At 43.5% G+C, this 14,120-nt stretch overlaps 1 protein-coding gene across 10 annotated transcripts in view; it reads left to right on the top strand.

Moving 5' to 3' along the window:
* Window positions 1-14,120, top strand: part of CREM (cAMP responsive element modulator) — a 443,843-nt gene that overhangs the window by 335,299 nt on the left and 94,424 nt on the right. For 5 of the 10 annotated variants that reach the window (XM_030198964.1, XM_030198973.1, XM_030199006.1 and 2 more), the window contains one exon: window positions 5,795-6,295. The exons of 3 other annotated variants lie outside the window; for them this stretch is intronic. In XM_030198964.1, the coding sequence (XP_030054824.1) occupies window positions 5,795-5,939 (145 nt within the window). In that variant the 3' untranslated portion in view covers window positions 5,940-6,295. Of the gene's footprint in view, window positions 1-5,794; window positions 7,406-14,120 lie in introns of those variants that run through there. 2 more of the 10 variants (XM_030198982.1, XM_030198988.1) reach the window with 2 other exon arrangements.

The following is a 14,120-nucleotide window of genomic DNA, read 5'->3' as shown; positions in this document are numbered from 1 at the left end:
TCCCAGTTTTTAATAATTCGGGCCAGCATTTTATCTGGGCTATTACCAAATCTGTGCAGTTTGTATTTGCGTTGTAACAACAAGTGAGATTCTTTCTCGTGTAGCATGGTGTTAAGCGTTGCCTGAGTGGTTCGTAGATTCTCCAGTGAGGTCGTAGTAGGTCGCCTAGCATGGGCCATCTTAGCTTTCCTCAGCTGAGCTTCTAATTTGAAGATGCCCGCTGTCAGTCGCTTCTTACGAGCTTGTACGTATGCTATTATGTCCCCCCGAATTACTGCCTTTGAGGCCGATCAGTATAGAGAAGGTTGATCTACATGTGTTGCATTATTGGTAGTGTATTCAGTCCACTTTCCTTGAATATATTTTTGGAAGACAGTATCTGTGTGCAAATAAGATGGGTAACGCCATCCCGTACCTCCTCTTACATCTGCAGTTGTCTCTATATTTACCCACAATAAAGCATGGTCTGAAATTTCTTCCAGACCAATCTCTGAAGTCTTTATCTTTGAAAATAATCTGTGTTCTACCAAAATATAATCCAGCCGTGTTAGTGTACTGTGAGCTCGGGATCTATACGTGTAATTGCATTCCCCCGGGTATAACTTATGCCATGCATCTATTAAATTAAGTGTTTGCATAAAATTGGCAAAAGGTTTTGCTCGCGGCCCTCTATAGTGCAATGAGGTCGGACTAGAGCAGTCTAAGGTAGGGTCAGAAACCATATTAAAGTCACCCAAGACCATCATTTGCAATGAACTGTTCTGCAAACATTGCTGCAGAAGAGAATGAAAAAAGTTGGGGCTATGTTGATTTGGACCATACAAAACTAACAGCAAGAACTCTGTACCTTGAAGCCAAACGTGTAACAGTAAATAGTTTTCATCTGCCCCTTTAAGCAGCATTGAAGACTTGTAGGACACTCCTTTTCTCAACAAAACTGCTACCCCTCCCCATCTATTCTGAGAGGAAGTTGAAAACACCTCTCCCACCCAGTGGCGTTGCAATTTTGCATGTTCTTCAGATGAGAGTCGGGTCTCTTGCAGGCATGCAATGTCTACGTCTACCTTGTGACGGTTTAGAGCCGTCAGGAGTTTTGAGCCCTTGATTGGGGAGGTAATACCTCCCACATTCCATGAGGCAATTCTGATAGGCATTGGGCTACCCAGGAGAGTTTAAGTGCAAAGAAACCCTTCTGATCTGATGATGCGTCCCTGGTGCCCAGCCGTACCCGGGATCATCTTTTCCAAGCCCATTAACCACGCCAAAACGGAGTGTTTGTATCCTGCCCACTTGTCCACAATTGGTTAATATGTTATTTTGCACTGCAGAGCTTTCCCAAACTCAGCTCTTGCTTCACTCAGACACACGTTTCCAAAACACACACACACACCCCAACTCACCAGACCCCCAAATAACCCATCCGACCCCATCCCTTAACCCCTAACCAACCCATTGTTGTTCGCCCTGATTCCAATCTAGGCAGACTGTAGATAGACACACTTACGATGCAAGGGACCCCCACCCCTCTTTATAATGCATGTCCACGCAAAGAACTACCCCACCACCAGTGGCAACCAACATTCCCGGCAAAAGGAAAAATTAGAAATTCTTATCTGGTGTCATTAAGTAATTGTAGTATAACAAAGAAAGGGAACCAAGTACAAAAAGACCAAACAAAAAGAAAGAGCACAAAGGGCCTTTAAAAACGTTTTTAAAGGCCCTTTGTGCTCTGTCATTAAGTAATTGTTCATTGGTCTGGGACTTCTATGCCATTTTCTGCCAGGAAAGTTGCCTCCATCACCAACTTAAAAGATTGCCACTGTCCTTTCAAAAAAACACTTTTTTAAATGAGCTGGGTACATCAACATGAATTGGATTCCCAGTTTGTTGAGAGACTGACATAGTGAATGATATATCCGGCGCCGCTCTTGTACAACTGGTGAAAATACGGTGACCCTCGTGGGTTAAGGTTTCTCTCTTTAAATGAAAGCCTTGGAGGATTTCTAGTTTGTGACGCTAATTTAGGAGTTTTAACATTACCATGTTGGGCCTCTTCCTATCCTCAGTCAGCCGGCCCACGCGGTGCGCACGCTCCACTACTAAGGGAAAGGGAAATGGGACTCGCCTCAAATACAAATCAACATACACATCCAGTTTTTCCTACATAAGCACACAACTGTGGAACACATTACCAAAAGCTTTGAAAACGACACACGACCACCTAAACTTTCAGAAATCACTGAAAACTAACCTATTCAAAAAGGTATTCCTTGCCGATCCAACCTAAATGCCTGATCTCTGTGACACACTAAAGCTTTTTATATAGATTATCTATGTATTTTTGATCAGAGTGCTAAGTACATAAGTAATGCCATACTGGGAAAAGACCAAGGGTCCATCGAGCCCAGCATCCTGTCCACGACAGCGGCCAATCCAGGCCAAGGGCACCTGGCAAGCTTCCCAAACGTACAAACATTCTATACATGTTATTCCTGGAATTTTGGATTTTTCCAAGTCCGTTTAGTAGCGGTTTATGGACTTGTCCTTTAGGAAACCGTCCAACCCCTTTTTAAACTCTGCTAAGCTAACCGCCTTCACCACTTTCTCCGGCAACGAATTCCAGAGGTTAATTACACGTTGGGTGAAGAAACATTTTCTCCGATTTGTTTTAAATTTACTACACTGTAGTTTCATCGCATGCCCCCTAGTCCTAGTATTTTTGGAAAGCGTGAACAGAAGCTTCACATCCACCTGTTCCACTCCACTCATTATTTTATATACCTCTATCATGTCTCCCCTCAGCCGTCTCTTCTCCAAGCTGTATAGCCCTAGCCTCCTTAGTCTTTCTTCATAGGGAAGTCGTCCCATCCCCGCTATCATTTTAGTCGCCCTTCGCTGCACCTTTTCCAATTCTACTATATCCTTCTTGAGATGCGGCGACCAGAATTGAACACAATACTCAAGGTGCGGTCGCACCATGGAGCGACACAACGGCATTATAAGATCCTCACACCTGTTTTCCATACCTTTCCTAATAATACCCAACATTCTATTCGCTTTCTTAGCCGCAGCAGCACACTGAGCAGAAGGTTTCAGTGTGTTATCGACGACGACACCCAGATCCCTTTCTTGGTCCGTAACTCCTAACGTGGAACCTTGCATGACGTAGCTATAATTCGGGTTCTTTTTTCCCACATGCATCACCTTGCACTTGCTCACATTAAACATCATCTGCCATTTAGCCGCCCAGTCTCCCAGTCTTGTAAAGGTCCTCTTGTAATTTTTCACAATCCTGTCGTGATTTAACGACTTTGAATAACTTTGTGTCATCAGCAAATTTAATTACCTCGCTAGTTACTCCCATCTCTAAATCATTTATAAATATATTAAAAAGCAGCGGTCCTAGCACGGACCCTTGAGGAACCCCACTAACTACCCTTCTCCATTGTGAATACTGCCTATTTAACCCCACTCTCTGTTTCCTATCCTTCAACCAGTTTTTAATCCACAATAGGACATTTCCTCCTATCCCATGACCCTCCAATTTCCTCTGTAGCCTTTCATGAGGTACCTTGTCAAACGCCTTTTGAAAATCCAGATACACAATATCAACCGACTCCCCTTTGTCCACATGTTTGTTCACTCCTTCAAAGAATTGAAGTAAATTGGTCAGGCAAGATTTCCCCACATAAAAGCCATGCTGACTTGGTCTCAGTAATCCATGTCCTCGGATGTGCTCTGTAATTTTGTTTTTAATAATAGCCTCTACCATTTTCCCAGGCACCGACGTCAGACTCACCGGTCTATAATTTCCCGGATCTCCCCTGAAGCCTTTTTTAAAAATGGGCGTTACATTGGCCACCCTCCAATCTTCCGGTACCACGCTCGATTTTAAGGATAAGTTGCATATCACTAGCAGTAGCTCCGCAAGCTCGTTTTTCAGTTCTATCAGTACTCTAGGATGAATACCATCCGGTCCAGGAGATTTGCTACTCTTCAGTTTGCCGAACTGCCCCATTACGTCCTCCAGGTTTACCGTGAAGTCAGTAAGTTTCTCCGACTCGTCCGCTTGAAATACCATTTCCGACACCGGTATCCCACCCAAATCTTCCTCGGTGAAGACCGAAGCAAAGAATTCATTCAGTCTCTCCGCTACATCTTTGTCTTCCTTGATCGCCCCTTTTACCCCTCGGTCATCCAGCGGCCCAACCGATTCTTTTGCCGGCTTCCTGCTTTTAATATACCGAAAAAAATTTTTACTATGTTTTTTTGCCTCTAATGCTATCTTTTTTTCATACTCCCTCTTGGCCTTCTTAATCTGCGCCTTGCATTTGCTTTGACACTCCTTATGCTGTTTCTTGTTATTTTCAGACGGTTCCTTCTTCCATTTTCTGAAGGCGTTTCTTTTAGCCCTAATAGCTTCCTTCACCTCACTTTTCAACCAGGCTGGGTGTCTTTTGGACTTCCGTCTTTCTTTTCTAATTTGCGGAATATGTATGGCCTGGGCCTCCAGGATGGTATTTTTGAACAGCGTCCACGCCTGTTGTACAGTTTTTACTCTCTCAGTTGCCCCCCTAAGTTTTTTTTTTTTACCGTTCTTCTCATTTTATCATAGTCTCCTTTTTTAAAGTTAAACGCTAATGTATTTGACTTTCTGTGTACAGTTACTTCAAGGTCGATGTCAAAACTGATCATATTATGGTCACTGTTATCAAGCGGCCCCAGTATAGTTTCTAAGTAGTATACTATGCCATACTTTGTATTTATTTGAATATTTTTACTTCTGTAATTATCTATTGCTTATATTTGACTTATTTTTGCTGTACACCACCTTAAGTGAATTAAAAAGGCAGTAAATAAATCCTAATAAACAATAAAATAACATTACCTGATAACATCTACTTCATTAAAAAAATAAACTCTGATTTTCATCCCCGTTTTTCATTGTTGAATAACTGAGCATTTAGCAGTATTCTGAACTTATTTTAGTACATTAAACACAATAAAACATATCTAAGCAAATGCATTTTAAGGCTGTATGTTTTATTATGTTGGCAAATTTTAATTTCTAAATTATCTTACCATGGCATTTATATTAATGGCTGTTTTGCACTCATAAGAATGTTTTGATCTTATGTCTCTTCAAATTGTAGTATTATTATGAAATTATGTAATATCATTTTCAGCATGCATATTCTTTATCTCAGATAGTCCCTCTGTTTCAAACTAGCGACTGTATTCTTCCTGATGCTGTGCTTTTCATGCAGATAGGTGGTAGTTGTGTTTGAATATATGACATTTGGCCTGAAAAATCTGTTTTAGGCCTCAAGATGGACAGACATATATATAAAATCAAACACGGACTTTGGTTTTATGTAGTCTTATTAAGTTGCGGTAAATCTTTTCTACTGTTTTGGATTGTATGGTAGGCATTGAGAGAACACCCATACTATAACTAGAATAACACCTTTAAAAGCATTGAACTTGAGGCATTAATCTAGATAATATAGTACCCATGTAACTGAAAGCAATTATTTTATTGTTTTCACAAATTATATTAAATGAGACAACTCAGATTTGTAAAACCTTATGTTGCCATTGGTTGGCAGCTTAAATATGTTATGATGATGTCTTGATTTTGTATTGAGTTGTTTAATTGTTGTGGTTTACCGTGATTGCATGCAAATTGTGTTGTATCAGATTTGTGATTATTGGAATCTTTGGAGACAATAGTAATTGTGATTTTCTCAGAGATGTGGTTGCTCTGTAGTTATTTGCCTTGTGTTGCTTCCAGGGAAGCTGCTCGGGAATGCCGCAAAAAGAAGAAGGAGTACGTCAAATGTCTCGAGAACCGTGTGGCTGTTCTTGAAAACCAAAACAAGACTCTTATTGAGGAACTCAAGGCCCTCAAAGATCTATATTGTCATAAAACAGAATAAGTCTTTTGACTTGAACTTTGTAAACTTTGAACTCTGGTCAAGGCATGAGAGGAAGCAATTCTACATATTGCCATGTGGATTGGAAAGGGACATTTATGGCCCTTGGGGAACCCAGTTTTACTTAGTGTTTGAACAAAATCAGGGGTTTGTCCAAAGTCTGGAATGTAATGATGATCATAGATTAATTTTGAGCATTCTTAAGTTTGTCTTTATAATAGCATGCAAATCGTTTTTGTTTGGCCATTTTGCTTCTGCTTTATTTCAGGGAGGCTGCTAAAGAATGTCGACGTCGGAAAAAAGAATATGTTAAATGTTTGGAGAGTCGAGTTGCAGTGCTAGAAGTTCAGAACAAGAAGTTAATAGAAGAGCTTGAAACTTTGAAAGACATTTATTCTACAAAGACAGATTAGTAATAGCATTTGCTTTGAACTGCTTGCAACGTGAAAATTGCTTCTAAAGGTATAGCCAGGAAGAATTATGGCTTTCCCCTTTGTACCATTTATCTTATGCTCTAACCTATAACATTCCCAAAATGCTTTACTATGTTGATAAACTAAAATTTCAGAATTTTATTATTTTTTTTAAGGAATAAAATGTAAAAAAGTGTGTGTACATATATCAAATTGTTAATGTGACATTTGTAAGCTTTGTTCCATTGGCATACATTTGAATTTACTACTTTTTATGTGCTATACTTATATATTGCCCTATATAATATTTTATAGGTCTTTTAAAATTTAGGAAAAGATGATCAGCGAAAATATATTCAGAGTACTCAGGAAAGAATTATATAATGCATGTTATTACATACATGCATTATATTAGTATCCTACAAAATAATTTACAGCTTTCAAACTTTTAAATTAGTTGCTTTGTGAAACTAGTCTTATATTGCTGTCTCTGAATACCATGGTTGCACATAGTTTTAATAGAACTATGTTGGTTAAAATTTTGTAGTGTTTGGTGTTTATTTAACTATCTGCCATATTTGCCTTCTGTGACAGGTGTCTTTTGCTGTACTGTATATATTGGTTAATTGATTTAGAAGAAATCTCACAGATGTTTATATAAAGAATCAGTTTTATATTACAGATGTTCCTCTATTCACCCTTATAACATCACTAAGATTTGCAATACAACACCTCCGTTGGTTAAAATAACCTGTTTTCTGTGTTCTTGTGAACATGCTTCGTTTGTACCTCAAAGGTCCCAATAAACATAACATGAGGTTATGAGAATGCAAGCTCAAACAAGTATTTTTTTCAAAGAGATAGCAAGATAGCTTGCATTATCAAATTTGATCATAAATCAGATAAATACCATTTAACTCTTCTATTTACCCAACTGTAATAGTCAGCTGTTCAGGATAAGGGGAAGATTAACTTACATATTAATTTTTCAATTGTTACGTTAAACCACAGTAAATTTTAATATAAATGGTATTCATAAAATAAGTAGTATGCCAGCAAGAAAGAGAATAAACTGGAAAGTAACAAAGGCAGTGTGTCCTTGTTATTAGCAGCAAACAAATTCAGAAATGTGTGGGTTGTGTCCATCTACCAGCAGGTGGAGATAGAGAGCACTGAGCTGCATCATATGGTATAGGACAGTATGCTCCCTGGTCAGCCAGTATTCTCTGTCTTCAACAGGCAGATGGATGGATCTCCACACTCTCCTGGTCTGATCTTTGGTTGAGCTCCTGTTCTGGGTCTCCCGGTTCGGTAGAACCTGGGGGGCTGCATCTGTGTGGCAGTCTGCCTACTGGGTACACCTGATGGTGTCAGGTCCCTACCCCGACCCGCTGCATCTCCCCCATTCCCCCTCCCCCCACACTTTTCTGTGCCACAGTTCTTGTCTGCCTTCCTTCTAGAACTTAAAAAGAAATAAAATAAAAGTTATTCTGCCAGACAGACTGAAGGGGGTGGGTTTTCCAGCAGCTGAGTTTCTGCTTCAGCTGCAGTATTCCTGAGGGGGTAACAGGCCCTGTTGGCAGTGCTTTGTTTGAGGCAGCTGTGTGAAGGCACAGAGACTGTGTCTGTCTGTAGGGTGGTGAGTACGTGTGCAGTTTTCAGTGCGGGGGACTTTTTCTGCTCTCTTTTAGTACTCTTTTTGATGATGACGGATTTGGTCAAGCGCTGCTTCTGCTGCGGGAAGTAGAGAAACATAAAACATGACGGCAGATAAAGGCCATATGGCCCATCCAGTCAGCCCATCCTCTGTAACCCCTAACTCTTCCTTTTCCAAAGTGATCCCACATGCTTATCCCATGCCCTTTTAAATTCTGACATAGTCCTCGACTCCACAACCTCCACCGGGAGGCCATTCCATGCCTCTATCACCCTTTCCATGAGATAATACTTTCATCATAATGCGCCTCGTCCAGAGCTCTCCTTCATTTGAAAAAGGTTCACTTCCTGTACATAAATGCCCTTGAGATATTTAAAAGTGTCTATCAAGTCTCCTCTCTCCCTTCTCTCTTCCAGCGTATACATGTTGAAGTTCATAAGCCTGCCCCTATATTCCTTGTGTTCAAGACCACTTTCTAATTTTGTAGCCGCAGTCTGGATGGACTCCATTTTATTTATATCTTTTTGTAGGTGCGGTCTCCAGAACTTCACACAGTACTCTAAATGGGGCCTCACCATAGACTTATACAATGGCACTATCACCTCTTTTTTCCTGCTGGTCATCACTCTTTTTATGCACCCAAGCATCCTTCTGGCTTTGACCGTCACTTTTTCTATCTGTTTGGAAGCTTTAAGGTCATCAGACACAATCACCCCCAAGTTCTGCTCTTCCTTTGTACACTGAAGCACTTCACCCTCTATACTGTACCGTTCCCTCGGATTCTTGCGAACCAAATGCATGACCCTGCATTTTTTGGGATTAAATCTTTGTTGCCAAATATCAGTCCATTCCTCCAGCTTCGCTAGGTCCTTCCTCATGTCATTCACACCCTCCAGGGTGTCCAAGATCTCTTTGCTTCTAGACAACCCCACTTCAGGGACACCCCAGTCAACATCCAGCATATTGAAGTCACCTATCAGTAGTACTTCCCCTTTCATAGCTATCTTATGGATGTCTTCAATTAAGTCCCTATCCATTTCCTCTGACTGTGAGGGAGACCTGTATATTACTCCGATATTGATACATTTTCCTTTCCTTCTTTCCAGTTAACCCACAGCGCTTCTTCCATACCCCACATGTCCTGCAGTTCCATCACTTTGATATCATTCTTAGCATATAATGCCACTCGTCCACCCTTTTTTCCTACTCTGTCCTTCTTGAATAGATTATAGCCAAGTATAGCAATATCCCAGTCATGGGTCTCCGTGAACCACGTCTCCGTGACCACCACTAAATCTGGTTCCATTATTGTAGCCTCTAGATCTAGAAGTTTGTTTCCCATACTACGGGCATTGGTATACAAGGATCTCCAGATGTTACTCTTTTTTTCTCTCTTCTATAGGGGCATTTGATGTCCTACCTTCCTTGGAGTTAACTATGACTTTGTGGCCTTTTTTACCCATCCTCATCAATTTTAGTTTAAAGTAGCAAGCAGTGTCAAGAGTCTGCATGAAGTGCAGTGTGAAACCAGTGTCGGACACAGGGGAGGTGGAGGTAGAGCTAGAGGTGGGAAGGAGTTTCCATGTGGTTGAGGTGAGCCCACGCTCCTAGCTATCTCCCGCAGCCATTTTGCCTCTCTACGAGGTCAGCTTGCAGCAGCCTGCTTGTATTGAAGGTAGCTTGACACTTTCTTCTTCCAGATCTCCTTTTGGCAGTGCAGCCACTCCACTGACTGGGTCAGGAACGCTTTTCCCCAAAATTTAATTTACTGCTTCATCAGGCCTACTTTAAAAAGTTCAGGGCTTCTGCCTGTTACTTCTACTGCTCTACTGAGGCATGGAAGATGTCCCTGAGGAGAAGGGAGCAACCCTCCATCTCCTGGCCCTTCTGAAGGAGCTGCTTCTTGGATGGGGAAGTTCGCATCTAAGGAGGCAATTGATCCCTCTGTGGTTCATGTACCAGGGTTCATTACTAGGGTATTAAACAGGCTCTTAACGTCACCTTCCCTGAGGACCACTCTCCCGCAGCCTCTAACCCAAAAATGACTAGTACCAAGCATCCTCCTAGAGCTTTTCCTATCGATGAAGCCATTCAGGAGCATATGCCAGATGCCAGCTTGACGGTGGCATGGGCTATGACACGCCTTTTATCTGTTCGCTCCAGAGGAACTGGAGCGCCTCTGTTTGCCCAAGTTGGATGCCTTGGTGGTAGAAGTGACTAAAAATACCACCATTGTTTTATATTACTAGTCTTTTTACCACCTCCCCAAATTAGTACTGACCAGCCACCCGCAATTTAGAGAGATAAAAGACTAGGAAGGCCACGCGTATAAGAAAAGCAATTCTTTAATTACCAAGAGAAAGTTACAATTACAAATGCTAGTTTCTCATGTGGAGAGCAGGGGACACAAACATGTGGTCTGCCACTGCCTCTCCAACATAATGCTCTGGTTCAATTGTTTATATACCTTTTGTGTTAAGTGCTGAAGTAATGTGAAGAATTGCTTATCTTCCTCAGAGATCATTCTGTTCTCTGTTCTCATCATCTATTTTCCCTTAAGTTGCTAAATCACATTCTTCTGTCCATCCATAATTGCACCTTTCCCACGCCAGCTTGCCTGTAAGGGTATCATAATAGATCATAAATTCCTGAGTTTACACAGGTTCATGTTCTTTAATAAATTACAGGCTTCTCAATCTCTGATAGATTCCAGAGTTGCACCAGCTTGTTAGCCTCTGCCCTTTTTGACCTGTGCTGGGGTGCTGACCTGTTCTCATGATTCTACACCATTCCAGTGAAAGGTGGGGTAGCATTGAAGGTCCCCTAGGATCGTAAACTGTAATCTTCTTTGAAGCTTTCCTTTGGGGTGGTCATGCTGTCCTTGCAGGCAGCACCCTGCAGTTCTTACGCAGCCCACACCTGCCTTGGCTGGGTTCAGCAGGTGATGGATGGTGCTGCAGACTCGGACTCACTGCAGGCCATGGAGCTTCCTAGTATGAAGAAAGGTCTCGCCTATTTAGTGGTCCAGGCTTCAGCTAAGCAAAATGGCATTGGCGGTTATGTCCCAGTGCCTCTTGTAGCTTCACCACTGGGCAGTGGATGCAGCGTCAAAGCAATGATGAAGTTGCCTTTTAAGGGGAAGTTACTTTTTGGCAAGGTCTTCGAGAAATTAGTTAGGTCTTGGGTGAATCCAAGACACCATGGCTGCCAGAGGACAGGCCCAGGGGCTCCTTCAAAATGAGTCTACCACGGTCACGAATCTGAGACAGGTTTCGCCTGGGACAAGCACCCGCATAAGCCAACACACACAGAAGGTGTCCTCTCCACAGGAGAAACGCAAAGCGAAGGAAACAGTGGATCCAAAAAAGGCCTCTCTCACGTGGTGTCTTCTTCGTGTCGGGTTGTTGTGTTATTGATTTCAAATAAAGACCTTGTTTAAGAAGACACCACGTGAGAGAGGACTTTTTTGGATCCACTGTTTCCTTCGCGAGCACCCGCATACCAGAGGCCGAGATATCAGCAGAACCACTCCTTTTGTGCCAATAAGCGACCTGGCCCATCTTCTCAAACATCCCAACCTGCTCATGGCTCCCAATGATGGGTGGCCAGTCCATTCTCCGCAGCTTCCAATAAGAGGTCACCTGGCCTTTTTTTTATGAAGAGTGGACCAGGGTAACTTCAGACCAATGGGGCTTGGATATTATTTGAGAAGGTTATAAATTAGAGTTCTCCACTCCAGTCATAGATTCTTTCTTGGTGTCTCCATGCAAGACTACTTCAAAGACGGAGGCTGTGGGCACCATGCTTCCCTTCTTGCTAGAGCAGCGGGCAGTGGTTCCAGTGTCCTTCCAGGAGTAGGGTCAGGGCCATTACTCCATTTACTTCATGGTGTCAAGAAAGGCGGTTCCCATTGTCCAGTACTCAGTCTCAAACAGGTCAACAAGTGTCTCCAGGTCTGGCATTTCAGGATGGAGACTCTCCGATCAATTGTCTCTGGGGTGCAACCAGGGGAATTTCTCACCATCTTGGACCTCAAAGCTTACCTTTGTATTCCCATTTGGCCGCCACATCAACAGTTCCTCTGCTTCACTATCCTGGGCCAGCATTTTCAAGTTAAGACTTGGCGATGGCCCCCAGGACCTCTTCCAAGGTCATGGTGGTGATTGCAGCCTACCTCCGATGTGAGGGGATCAGGGTGCACCCCTATCTGGACAACTTGCTGATCAGTGCATCCTCTGCACTGGGTCACTTCCAAGGTGATTCAGCTGTTAAGGTCACTAAGATGGATGATTAATTTTCCCAAGAGTCATTTGGCTCCTATTCGGATTCTGGAGTACTTGAGGGCTTGTTTTGATACAGCTCGGGCCAGGTCTGACTCCAGGAGAATCAAGCTTCAGTCTCAAATCCGCCTTCTTCTGCATGCTGCCCAGCCCCACACTTGGAATTATGCCTAGGTGGTGGGATTGATGGTAGCGACTCTCAAAGTGGTGCCATGGGTGAGGGCACACATGCGTCCTCTCCAGTGCTGTCTCATGGTCCTCGTTGTCCCAAGCTTACAAGCTTCGCCTTCAGTGGACAAGGGAGGCACAGGACATTATGAGCTGGTGGCTTCTTCCAGACACACTGCTATAGGGGATGCCTCTGGCGTCGCCACACTGGATGGTCATGGTGACGGACGCCAGCCTGGAAGCCTGGAGATTTGCTGTATCCAGTATTTAGCACAGGGGACATGGCCCCAAAGGGAGGTCTTGTGGTCCATCAATCGTGTGGTGCATAAGGCTCTCTGGGTGTGTCAGGCCCATCTGAGGGGCAAGCTGGTGCGGATTCAGTTGGACAATGTCTCGGCAGTACTTTTCATAAATAGGGCTCGAGATTATTTGGGGCTTTGTTGTCCACAGTGCTGTCTCTTTCCCACCATACCTGAGAACAGCTTTGCTACACACCATAGTTTCTGGATTTGTCTGCTGCTGTTGACAAGAAATTCCTGATAATTTTCTTTCCTTTAGTCTCAGCATACTAATCCAGGATCCCACCCTTTGCAGACTGTGTGCCGTTTCTCTGGGAGCTGTTCTATTCAGTGCTGTGTTCACATTTTAGATTTGCATTGTTGAGGATTTCAGCTGCTGTTATATTTCCTGTTATGTTTTCTGCTGAATGATCTGTGAGGAGGGTTCAAGTTTTTGTTGTTCGGTAGTATACCGTCCTATATCACAGGATGCAGCTGTCATGTCTGTGGCCGTGACTACCCTCAGCTTTACCTTCTTTCTGGGGGTCAGCAGCTCTGCTGGCTTCTGTCTGTGTTTGTGTTTGTCTTGTCTCTAGTCTCTGTGCTGATTGCTTCACTAGACCTCACCTGTGTGGGCTATGCCTCTCTAGGGAGCCAGTATCTAAGATGGCTGCCACCGGCTCTGTGCCAGCTTCCAAGATGGCTCCTGCTTGTCTTTCCTGTGGGCTCACTTCCTATGTGTGTCAAGCCTCTCTTTGGGGTCAGTGTACTTCCTGCTTCTGTCCTACTGCTGGTGACTCATCAGTGAGAGCCTTCATAAGGAAGTGCTGTGCTTGCAGTCAGGGCCTTTTGCATAGGTGTTATGCTCTTAGGCCAGGTCAGGTTAGTAAGTGTCTGCTGCACTACTGCTTAGCCTCTCTCTGGGTTCCAGCCCAGTTTCTTTCTGTGTCTCTGTTGTCCTTCCTGGGGGGTCTTCCCTGCCACTGTCTGTCTGTGGACTGCGGGTCCTTCCTGGCTTACCCTGTGTTTGGGGTGAAGCCTCTGCTCCAGGCTTACCCTGTGTTGGGGTGAAGCCTCTGTTCCTGGCTTACCCTGGGTTGGGGTGAAGCCTTTGTCCGGGTTTGTTCTCTGTCTGTATGCGAAGCCTCAGCCTTTGTGGGTTCCCCAGTCAGTGTGTGGAACGGCTGTGGCTTCAGACCCTTGGCCTGTTCTTCCTGGTTACTCTGTTTGCTGTGCTGCCTGCCCAAGACTCTTGGCCTGTTATTCCTGGTTTGCTCTCTTTACCCTGAACCTGCCTTGCCTAGCCTGTGTGCCTACCCTGCTTGTATATCCTGAATCCTGTATCTGTCTGGCTAGTGTGTTTTCCTGGGTGATTATTCCTGTATCCT

This window comes from Microcaecilia unicolor, chromosome 1, assembly GCF_901765095.1.
Source record: "Microcaecilia unicolor chromosome 1, aMicUni1.1, whole genome shotgun sequence".
NCBI classification, from domain to species: domain Eukaryota; kingdom Metazoa; phylum Chordata; class Amphibia; order Gymnophiona; family Siphonopidae; genus Microcaecilia; species Microcaecilia unicolor.
The sequence above is the reverse complement of the archived record's forward strand: the minus strand, read 5'-3'. Positions and strand labels throughout refer to the sequence as shown.